Here is a 12,118-nt window from a genome sequence, read left to right as displayed (position 1 = left end):
CATTATCACTACCCTCATTTAAGCATTTAGACTAGTAGTGTAATAGCCTCCTATTGGGGTACTTCCTGCCTCTAGTCTTCATTCACCTAAAGACTAGTCCTTTCTTTAATTACTGTTTTCATCATGTGTCTCCTGTGCTCAAAAACTTTATCATAGGTGTTTGTTGCCCTATTTTATAGATAACTCAGGATCAGGGTGAATAATTTCCCTTATATCATGGAACTAATTAATGAAGGATGGATGGTCCAATACAGGTCTCTCCAACTCTGTCATAATTAGCTTTTTTAAAGGCAGGGCCTACAGTAGATACATAATCAGTTATGTCTGAGTTTCCTAGCCTCGCAGCTTTTCTTCTCCCCAAAGGCTCTACGATTACAGGAGCTATCTATAGAAAAATGCTGTCCTAAATTTTTGCTATCTGTTTTAAAGTAACTTAACGTATTTTTATTACCTCTTAGATTTACCTTCTATGATGGGCCTCCTTTTGCAACTGGACTGCCTCACTATGGACATATACTTGCAGGGACAATTAAAGATATAGTTACAAGATATGCTCACCAGAGTGGGCTTCACGTTGACAGAAGATTTGGATGGGATTGTCATGGTTTACCTGTGGTATGTTTGAGTCACCAGCCTTATAATGTTTTGATTTTTTAATATTTCATTATATTTCATTATATAATATGTTAAAGTATGAATTTTTGCTATAATCAGACTTTCTTCATTTTTATAATACTATTTATAGTTCATTTTCTCTGTAGATTTTCTGAGAACTAATTTTTTTTAATCTGTTTTCTAGTTTTGTCGAATTGCATTTGCTTCATAGGGCAGGGATGTTAACAATCTTATTGCAAATTTTCAGGAATATGAAATTGATAAGACACTGGGAATCAGAGGACCAGAGGATGTAGCCAGATTGGGGATTGCAGAATATAACAGTCAGTGCCGAGCAATTGTGATGCGATATTCTACTGAGTGGAAGGTATTTTTGGTTATTTTAAGGAGAATGAAAAAAAACTCTAGCTTTTAAATGGGGGTTGAAATGTTTTATGGTTCCTTGTGCTTTTTATGATATGTGCCCAAAAGAGGGGTTGATAATCCTCTTTAAAGGAGTGTTTAGCTTCCATCTTCAACTCCATTACTTAAACTGTTAGCTTAAACTGAACCCTCTCTTTTCTGATTTCTATGTGCTTGATTGGTCTTCCATGTTTAATCTACCTACCCACAGTATATGACAGGAATCATGCTGTCCTAGCAAATAGATTAACTTGAACGTTGGCAATAAAAAAATTCAGATATTAAAAACAACTCACATTTGTACCCATTGTTTTATATTGATTCCCATCTTGCCCACTGTTTCTCATTGTAATAGAGCTCCCACAACTGGTACATTTTAGTAACCGTCTGGTGCCGGCAGAGCTCTTGTCCTCTCTTATTCTGATGTGCTTAGGAACAAAGGTCCTCAACTCCCCCTTTCCTCAGTGGCTCTCAGATTAATATATATATATACAACTTAAAAACATGTCTGGCTTTTATTTTTTTCCATCTTTACTATCTTACCACTTTGTCAAATTTGCTGTTCTTCAGAATTCCCTCAGTCTTCCAGACTTCAAGCTTTAATCATCATGACCGATTCAAATGTCAAATCCTATCAAGCCTTTCTTAGTATCTCTTATACTAAGTATCTCTTATACATTTCTCTTCATTCCTACAACCTAGTCTCTCACCCACCATTGTCTTTATTTCTATAAGAATCTACCAATTGGTCTCTTGCTCATGTTCCTTCCACTTAGCCTGCCAAGTTATTTCTCTCAAGACTGTTCATTGTACTCTTCCTGCTCAAAACTTATCTTCATTGTTGAATGAAATCTGATTTCATCAACCTAAGAATCAAAGCTCCTCAATTTTCTCCTAACCTAACTTTCTTTAATCTACCTTTCTTGCTTGGTCACCAGTAGGGGAAAATCCTGATGATTATAACATGCATATGGGTTCTTTTTTTTTTTCTCCCCCCAAAATGGTATGAAGAGCCTCTATACCCATCACCCACTTCCCAAAAGCTAACACCTTTAATAACTATCGTATAATTATCAAAAGCAGGATTAACATTGATACAATATTATACACCTTATTCAGATTTAACCAGTTGTCCCACTGATCTTTATTTTTGATGCAAGATCCAATCTAGGAGCATAGATTGCATTTAGTTGTCATACCTCCTCAGTCTCCTTCAATCTGGAACATTCCCTCAGTGTTTGTCTTTCATGACCTTGTCACTTTTAAAGAATACAGACCAGTTATTTTGTAAGAAGTCCCTCAGTGTCTGATGTTTCCTTATGATTCAGTTTAGGTTATACATTTTTGGCAAGAATTCCTCAGAAGTAACATCATCCCCTTCTCAGCCTATCATATCAGAAGGCCTGTGATGCTGATAAGTCTCATTGGTGTTGTTCACTTTGTTCACTAAGGTGATTCTGTCAGGTTTCTCCATTGTAAAGTTGCAGTTTTTCCTTTGTAATTAGTAAGTACCCTGTTTCTTATCATACTATGACTCAGTAATTTTAGCAACCATTGATGATTCATGCCAGCAACAGTTAGACGTGTGCTTGCCAAATGGTAGTTTTGGTAGACTTTTATAAAAGAATGTTAATACTTGTAAATAACATTCCCTGCATATAGGATGAATGCCAAGAAAACTTGTTCTTAACCTTGCAAAATGTGTTGTTTACAGTATACATTTACTGGAACCATCGATTGTTCTGTTTTTCCAAAATCATCATATGTAGTGATATAGAAGTAAAACAAATAGCTATACAATAACAAATACCATTGTCTAAAAACTCTAATATTCATATTTTTTAAGTCTACTATTACCAGACTTGGCCGATGGATTGACTTTGACAATGACTACAAAACTCTCTATCCACAATTCATGGAATCTGTCTGGTAAGTTTATTTGAAGTTGAAATATAATGACTATTTTGTTATATTAGTTAGTAGAGATGCTCTAGCATGAATCCACTTGTTTTCAGATCCACAATTATCTGAAATCTTTGGGGATGGATTTGTTTTGTTTCTGTTTTTAAAGGCTTAATTTTGTTGTGAACCTAAAAATGCTCTAAAAATAAAAAAGAGGAAGATATACAGATTTCCCATGTACGCTGTGCCTCCACACATACATAGCCTCCTCCATTATCAACATCCCCCACCAGAGTGGTACATTTGTTACAATTCATGAACCTACCTTGACAGATCATAATCACACAAAGTCCAGAGTTTACATAAGGGTTCACTCTTGTTATGCATTCTATGGATTTGGACAGATGTGTGATGACATATATCCATAATTCTAGAATTATGCATTGCCATAAAATTCCACTGTACTCCACCTATTCGCCCCTTCCACCCCTAGGTTTATTTTTGAATTCAGTAAATTTTGGATTCTAGAAAGGTATTAGGTTATCCATATGTTCTGTAGTACTTAATGGCCCTAGCAGATTGAGCAGCAACCTGTAATCAATTTCATTAGTATTTCTATATCAGAACATATAACTCTTCACACTAAGTAAAATAAATGAGGAATATAAATGGCCTGATGTGAGTTCAGGGTTTTTTTGTCAAATTAATTAGTACCAAATTTTAGGAAAATTAGGTTTCAGAAATGGGTTTGTTTGTTTGAAGGAATTAAGTCTAAGAGATGTGCACTTGAATTTTTTACTAAGAGAAGTTGTATATGCAGTCACTGTTTCATGAGTTTCAAAATGAATTTTGCTTCCTTTTACTATTATAAGACAACTGTTGCAATGCCAGTCTTTTTTTTTCTTTTAATCTATTTTCTTTATTTTTGGCTGCATTGGGTCTTTGTTGCTGCATATGGGCTTTGTCTAGTTGCAGTGAGTGGGGGCTACTCTTCGTTGTGGTGTGCAGGCTTCTCATTACTGTGGCGTCTCTTGTTGCAGAGCACAGGCTCTAGGCACGCGGGCTCAGTAGTTGCGGCACACGGGCTTAGTTGCTCCACGGCATGTGGGATCTTCCCAGACCAGGGCTCGAACCCATGTCCCCTGCATTGGCAGGCACATTCTTAACCACTGCACTACCAGGGAAGCCCATTGCCAGTCTTGATAGGTGATTTAACCTGAGCCTCCTACAATAGCCTGAGAATCATTATGTATCATTAATGGGCAAATAGTTATTATGGTTGCAAAATGACCTATGTATATAACTCAGGCCTTGAGGGAGTCCTACTTTTGTTAAATTATGCATGATTACAGGTGAGTTGCAAAGCTCTTTTGTAGGATACATATTTTTGTGCTGCACTGTAGGTGCTTGTGCCTCTTACTGTCGTCCTATCTACCTGATTACATTTCTATTAGTCAAGATCTGTTGCATATGCTTGGCACGTGCCTTTGCCTTTGAGGAACTAGATACCATGGGACAGTTCTCAGACCCTCTGACTCTGATGTGCCCCTGTGGGTGCATCTCCAGACCCATGTACCCAAGGGTGAGAGCTGATTAAACTCTCTGACATGGCAGAAACTTTGGACAGGGAGGCTTCCCATTTCACTGAGTAGTTGGAGTTCTCATGATTAGGGCATTCTAAAAAGCAGGGTTTCTCTTAAACTTCTGAAAAAGAAGGTACTCTTTATGCTTAGATCAGGACAGTTTAGCACTTAAATGTGGTTAGTATGACCAAGAAACTGAATTTCTAATTTTAATAAATTTAAATGAGCACATGTGGCTAGTGCTACCATGTTGGACAATATAGCTCTACATCAGACTTCTTAATTTACATAAAACATACTTGAATCGGGGGAAAACCATTTTCAAAGCCTCTTGCTATTAGAATGTTAGTTATTCCTGAGGAACATGTTGGCATATAAATAAGGCATATAGACCTAGGGTGAATATTTAAAAAATAGTAGGAGATACGTTTAAAATGATAACATTAATTTAATGGTGATAATTTAGATTGAGTTGGTGCTTTTGAGTATATAAAGTACTTCCACTTGATTTTTCTCAGATGATCCAGAAAGTCCTGTGGATTGGGTTAGGACCCACTTTGAGGTAAAGGCAAGTGGTTGTGACTTGCTTGAGATCACACAACTAATTATATGGCTCTTAGGCTTGAATCTTGGTCTTATGATGCAAATCTGACACTTTCCCTCTGGTCTCCGGTGAATGTCCTTGCATCAGAGTATATAATTTAAGATTGAGTTTAAACTTGGGAAATTTGTTACAAGATGTCACCTTTTAGGCTTTATCCAAAGCCAAAGGAATACCATGAAAATACTTGCACAGTTTTACATAAAAATGTATTTTAACAAATGGGAGAGAATTTAATTCATTTATTGTGCCAAGTACATAGGAATCGAACTGTAAAAATGAGTTAAAGACAAGTAAGGATTCCTACCAAATGAATTCTGGCACCCAATTGGGAAAGGTGAGTAGTCACCACAGGAGAACCTGGGATGACTGTTTTCCAGTGTCTTGCTACATTTAGCTTAGAGCAACATGTGTAAGTGTTTAATAAAAGTTTTTGACTAACTGTAGGAGAGATATCTGATCCTAATCCCAGTGGTTTATACTTTTTAAATTGCCTCTGTAAAACTGTCCATTACAGTGAAATTTAAGCAGTATACCAGAAAACTATTAAGAAAAACAAGAAGTCTGGGCTTCTCTGGTGGTGCAGTGGTTGAGAATCCACCTGCCAATGCAGGGGACATGGGTTCGATCCCTGGTCCGGGAAGATCCCACATGCCGCGGAGCAGCTAAGCCCCTGCGCCACAACTACTGAGCCTGTGTGCCTAGAGCCTGTGCTCCGCAACGAGAGAAGCCACAGTAATGAGAAGCCTGCACACTGCAACAAAGAGTAGACCCCGCTTGCTGCAACTAGAGAAAGTCTGCGCATAGCAACAAAGACCCAACACAGCCAAAAATAAATAAATAAGTAAATTAAAAAATTTTTTTAAAAAGTCTGAAATCCCAACCATAGTTAACATATTGGTGAAAATCTACTTTTTTAGCATCTCTAAAAGTGTAAATATGTATACTGATACATAGTTTTACATAATTGGTACCTCATTGTACAGTATGGTGTCAATTGCTTTTCTCAGTCAACATCAAGTCATGAACACCTTTCCATGTCAACAGTTATTTGCCCTTTTAATGTCTACATAATATCTCATTATACTGATCTATTGTAATTTACCAGCTATTCAGCAGTTGAGAGACATTGTGTTTCCACTTCTTTGGCTGTGAGAAACTCTACAGACAGAAACTGGCATAAATGTTTGCATTTGGGAAAATAGAATTATGGTTATGTAATTGTAAAATTCTGTCTCTTTACTTGCCAGGTGGGTCTTCAAACAGCTCTATGATAAAGGCCTTGTTTATAGAGGAGTGAAAGTCATGCCCTTTTCCACTGCATGCAATACTCCACTTTCCAACTTTGAATCTCACCAGAATTACAGGGTATGTGAGATGTCATTGGTGTTAAGTTATGTACTCAGAAGTTAAATGGCTCTGGTGATCATGGTAACTTAGTCCCAGTGTGGAATGTTAGCCGGGGGAGTGATGTGAATGATGTGTCTTAATGTGATAGGCTTTGCTTGTTTTAACCATATTTTTATGCCTCTCTTTGTTTAATAAGTCCAGCTCTGCTCTATTTTCCTCCAGTCAGTTTCATAAGGGTTACAGCTTAGGGTGTTTTTGTGCCTCATCTGAGGCTTTGTAATATCACTTATTTGTTAAAAGTATTTGGAGGAAAATCTGATTTGCGATTGGTGATGTGTTATGATCTTTGATGAATGGAGTAACTTGCTGTCATTGGTATCAGAGTTTAGACGTGTCTGTTGTTTACAAAGTGTACTGCTTTACCTTATCCAGGGAGATAGTAAAGACTGTAAGTCTTCAGGAATAACTATCTATTCTCATGTGTGTATATTCAAGGGGTGTTTTATTTCTGAGTTTATCTAACCCTCTTTGTTTTTAAAGGATGTTGATTTGTTTGGAATTCTATCTCATGGCTAAGGTTTGGAAAAGAGAAATGTGCTGTAAATAAACAAACTGTGTATTTACCTACATATCATTATTATTAACACTTGCATTTCAAAAGCACTTTTCGTCTTGCAGAATGCTTTCAATATCCCATTGGATCGTTGCATATCCTTGTGAGGTAGGCATGATGATGCCTGCCTGTTGTCCCCTAAATACCCTTCTATGGCGGTGCTCATGTTATGTTTTTTTTAATAAAATATTTTAAGCACATAAAAATGTAGAGAATAATATACTAACTATTGGGTACCAAAGACTTAAGTTTTGTCAAATCTTAATATATTGCTGTATTTGCTTACTTTTTAAAAACACTTGAACATGGAGAATTTCAAGCATATACAAAAGTAGACAGAATAATTAATTAACAGAATAATTAACTCCCATGTCCTATCGTGTATCCCCTACAATCTCTATGGTCAATCCTGCCCCATCTACACACTACACTTACTTCTCCCAGACCCTTTTTCAAAAGCAAATTTTAGACATATCATTTTATCAATAAGTAATTCATTATATATCTTTACTAGATAAGAAATATTTCTTTTAACATTACCAGAGTACCATTATCACACCTTAAGAAGTCATCATCAATCATTTTTAATGTTCTTAACATTAAATATTCTGTAGTTGTTTAACTCCTGGATATCATCAGTGTTCACATTTCTATTTGTCTCATAAACAGCATCCTTTTTTTCCCTCAGGTTATTTCTAGTTGTTTTTGTTTGTTTGTTTTTTCTTGTTTTGTTTTAATCGAGACATAAGGAAGGTTCATACATGGTAATAGTTGTCTTTTAGGTCTGTTTTAATGTGTAGGTCTCCATTTCTCTTTCTATGTTTTTCTTTTTCTTTTTTTTTTCCCCCTTGCAAATTGTTGTTTGGGAAACAGATATTATCTTGTAGTTTCCCACAATCTGAGTTTTGATGATTACATCTCCATAATCTAACATTTTCTCTGTCCTCTGCATTTTATAGAAATAAGTACTTCATTTTTTTTTTTTTTTTATGCGGTATGCGGGCCTCTCACTGTTGTGGCCTCTCCCATTGAGGAGTACAGCCTCTTTTGGGGAAGGAACTAAGATCACGCAAGCCTCGCGGCGTGGCCAAAAAATTAAAAAACAAAACATGGGTTTCACTAAATGCATCTGTTGTTGTTGATTTCAAATACATCAAATGTCACAGATAGCAGTTGATTAGTTTGTCTGGTTCTGTACTTTGAAGAAATGGAAAGATCCACTATGTATTCTTCTGTTTCTGGCTTTTCTCACTCAGCATTATGTTTGTGATAGTCATCCATGTTATGTGTAGTTTTGGATCTTTTGTTCTAATTTCTGTGTAGGTAAATATACCACAGTTTGTTTATTTACAGCACATTTCTCTTTTCCATTTCCTTCTTCACATCCTGATAGGTAACCACTATGCTGAATTTGGTGTTTCTTTTTCATGCATATTTTTATTATCTATATAAGTATCCATAAGCAGTATTTAGCGTTGTTCGCAAGTTTTTAAATCTCATTCATTGTATTCTGCACCTTGCCTTTTATACTAAACATTGTTTTAAAGTTTCTTCATATTGATACATGTAGCTTTAAGTTTATTTTTAACTGCTGTATAGTGTTTCATATAACAGACTACAATTTATTTATTCATTCTTTTGATAGATATTTGAGGTGTTCAGAGGGCACAGCCTTTTTTTTCTTTTTAAATGGTAACAATTGGTGTTGCTCCAAATGTTTTGTAATATAAATCCTTGTGTACTATGCTGGAATTTTGTTTGGTAACTAAATTTTTACATGTTAGAGTCCCATTATAGCTTGTTAGGTCCTAGGGTTTTCAAAGTGTATACTCTTCTATAAGTAAATAAATACATTCTCTTATTGGGAAAGAGCAAGCTGTACGGAACTAAATTGAGTTACAGAAGAAAGTCCTTCCAACTTTTCCAAAAGGTAAACCAACTTGTGGTATATAAAAATATTTATTTTTTATATTGTCTAAATTTTTAGTTTTTAGAAGTCTGGTTGATGTGATTATTTATGAGGCTTATGCTCATTGTGGAAAATTTAGAAGCCCTAGAAGATATAAAGAAGAGGGAAAAAAATTATAATCTCAGTACCCAAAGGAAATCACTATTAATGTTTTATTTAGATTTCCCTTCAGTGGCTTTTTAATTTTTTTCTGTTTATTACTATACATACTAAAATTAATAATTTTTATATCTTAGTACCTATTTCCTGGTTTAATAAGACAACATCTTTTTGCTCCTCCATTTACTTACTCTATTCCATATACTTGCACAAAATGAATGTGAAGCCAACACCCAGATAAAGTTAAAGAAGAACCTTGTCAAGCAACCTGTCAAAAGCTCTCCCTTCTCATGGTCCCTTCAGTTTAGCATGTATCCCCCCACTCCTCTATAGCAACCACTGTCCTCACTTCCAACCTCATTGTTTGCTGATTCTGTACTAAATATAAATGGAATTGTACACTTTGTTCTTTTTTTGTATCTGGCTTCTCTTGCTCAAGATTATGTTTGTGAAAGTCATCCATGTTGTGTGTAGTTGTAGATCATCATTTTAATTACTGTCTAGTATTTAACTATCCATTCTATTGTTGATGGACATTTGGGTAATATCCAATTTTTGGCTCTTATCAGTAGTACTACTGTGAGCATTCTGAAACTTGTCTTTTGGGGAGCATATATACACATTCCCAGGAGTGGGATTATTGAGTCATAACGTATACTTACATTTAGCCCTAGTACAAGAGTTGGCAAACTTTGTAAAGGCCAGATAGTAAATATTTTAGACTTTGTTGGCCAGATCTTTCAGTCCTATCAAAACCATTCTTAGGTCTTGGGCTCTATAAAAACAGGTAACGGCCAGACTTGACCCATGCATGGACCATGGTTCATTGCCTCCCACTCTAACCCCAAAGGGATTATACTTCCACTAGACAGTTCTGATTACACTGCATCCTTGTCAGCACTTAGTATTTTCTGTCTTTTTTCACTTTGGCCATACTATGAGTGTGTACTAAGGATTGTGTTTGTTTTTAATTTTTGGCATAATTTCAGACTTCCTGAAAAGTTGAAAAGAATTCTCATATACCCTTCAATTCAAATAAAGAATAACACTGTTTTCCAAAATCGTCATTTTATTGACCTAATTCTTTATGGACTTGTTATAAAATAGATCATTGTAATAGTGAAACCTCATTTATGTATCCCACTTGCTACACTATAAATGTTTTATTTGTGACTACTAAGGTAATTATTAAAGCATTTTCTTTATGTAAAAAATGTATTTGGGATTTCTCTCTTTGTATTTTTTTTTTACAAATATGGCAGATTTTTTTAAAGCTCAGTTTATTCTGAAAATAAAAGTTTATTTTATTCTTTAGGATCAGTTCATTTTTCTTCCATGTCTACTATTATGGAATCTGTGAAAGAATACTTTATTTCATTTTATTTCAGGATGTTCAAGATCCTTCAATATTTGTAACTTTCCCTTTGGAGGAAGATGAAAATATATCTTTGGTTGCCTGGACAACTACTCCCTGGACTCTACCTAGTAACCTTGCCCTGTGTGTTAATCCAGATATGCAGTATGTGAAGATTAAAGGTAAGTGTGAGCCTGGTTACTTATGATCAATATGAATAAAATGATTTTAATGAATTTTGGGAAAGAATGAAAGCTTACATTTCTTCCCTTTTTTTTTTTTTTTACTTTTTTTATCGAGGTATAATTGACATTATGTTAATTTTAGGTTTACAACAAAATAAACATTTGTGTACCTCATGAAATGAACACCATGGTAAGTCTAGTTAACATTCATCACCGTACATATTTACAGAATTTTTTTCTTGTGGTGAGACCTTTTAAGATCTACTCTCTCAGTAACTTTCAAATATGTAGTATTATTATTATATATTTTTTTGCGATATGCGGGCCTCTCACTGTTGTGGCCTCTCCCGTTGCAGAGCACAGACTCTGGACGCGCAGGCTCAGCGACCATGGCTCACGGGCCCAGCCGCTCCGCGGCATGTGGGATCTTCCCGGACCGGGGCATGAACCCGTGTCCCCTGCATCAGCAGGTGGACTCAACCACTGCGCCACCAGGGAAGCCCTGTAATACAGTATTATTAACTATAGTTGCCATGCTATAAATTATATCCCCACGCCTTATTTTATAATTGGAAGTTTGTACCTTTTAACTCCCTTTACCCATTCCACCCCCCACACACACATACACACCCCTGCTTCTAACAACCACCAGTCTGTTCTCTGTATCCATGAGGTTTATTTTTGTTGCTTTGATTTCATTCTTATTCCACATATAAGTGAGATAATATATTATGTGTCTTTCTTTGACTTATTTCACTTAGCCTAATGCCCTCAAGGTCCATCCATGATGGGGTTTTTTTTGTTTGTTTGTTTGTTTGTTTTTGCGGTATGTGGGCCTCTCACTGTTGTGGCCTCTCCCGTTGTGGCCTCTCCCGTTGCGGACCACAGGCTACGGACGCGCAGGCTCAGCGGCCATGGCTCACAGGCCCAGCCGCTCCACGGCATGTGGGATCTTCCCGGACCAGGGTACGAACCCGTGTCCCCTGCATCGGCAGGCAGACTCTCAACCACTGTGCCACCAGGGAAGCCCCATCCATGATGTTTTAAGCAGCAAAATTTCATTCTTTCTTACAGCCAAATAGCATTCCATTGTATATATACATACCATATTTTCTTCATCAATCCATCCATTGATGGACACAGGTTGTTTCCATAATTTGACTGTCGTAATTAATGCTGTGATGAACATGGGGTGCAGATACCTTTTCAAGTTATTGTATTCATTTTCTTTGCATAAATACCCAGAAGTAAAATTACTGGATCATATGTAGTTGTATTTTTAATTTTTTGAGGAACCTCCCATACTGTTTTCCATGGTGGCTACACCAACTTACATTCCCATCATCAGTGCAGAGATTCTCTCTTCTCCACATCCTTGCCCACACTTGCTGTCTCTTGTCTTTTTGAAAACAGCCACTCTAACAGGTGTGAGGTGATACCTTATT

At 36.2% G+C, this 12,118-nt stretch overlaps 1 protein-coding gene across 5 annotated transcripts in view; it reads left to right on the top strand.

Moving 5' to 3' along the window:
• Positions 1-12,118, top strand: part of IARS (isoleucyl-tRNA synthetase) — an 80,926-nt gene that overhangs the window by 6,979 nt on the left and 61,829 nt on the right. For 3 of the 5 annotated variants that reach the window (XM_029201782.1, XM_029201783.1, XM_029201784.1), the window contains exons 3-7: positions 459-615; positions 863-982; positions 2,864-2,946; positions 6,354-6,471; positions 10,523-10,670. In XM_029201782.1, coding sequence (XP_029057615.1) covers positions 459-615; positions 863-982; positions 2,864-2,946; positions 6,354-6,471; positions 10,523-10,670 — 626 coding nt within the window. Of the gene's footprint in view, positions 1-458; positions 616-862; positions 2,522-2,863; positions 2,947-6,353; positions 6,472-10,522; positions 10,671-12,118 lie in introns of those variants that run through there. The other 2 variants (XM_029201785.1, XM_029201786.1) reach the window with 2 other exon arrangements.

The sequence above is a fragment of the Monodon monoceros genome, unplaced genomic scaffold (genome assembly GCF_005190385.1).
Source record: "Monodon monoceros isolate NGI ecotype Baffin Bay Population unplaced genomic scaffold, NGI_Narwhal_1 Super_Scaffold_5, whole genome shotgun sequence".
NCBI lineage: Eukaryota > Metazoa > Chordata > Mammalia > Artiodactyla > Monodontidae > Monodon > Monodon monoceros.
The sequence above is the reverse complement of the archived record's forward strand: the minus strand, read 5'-3'. Positions and strand labels throughout refer to the sequence as shown.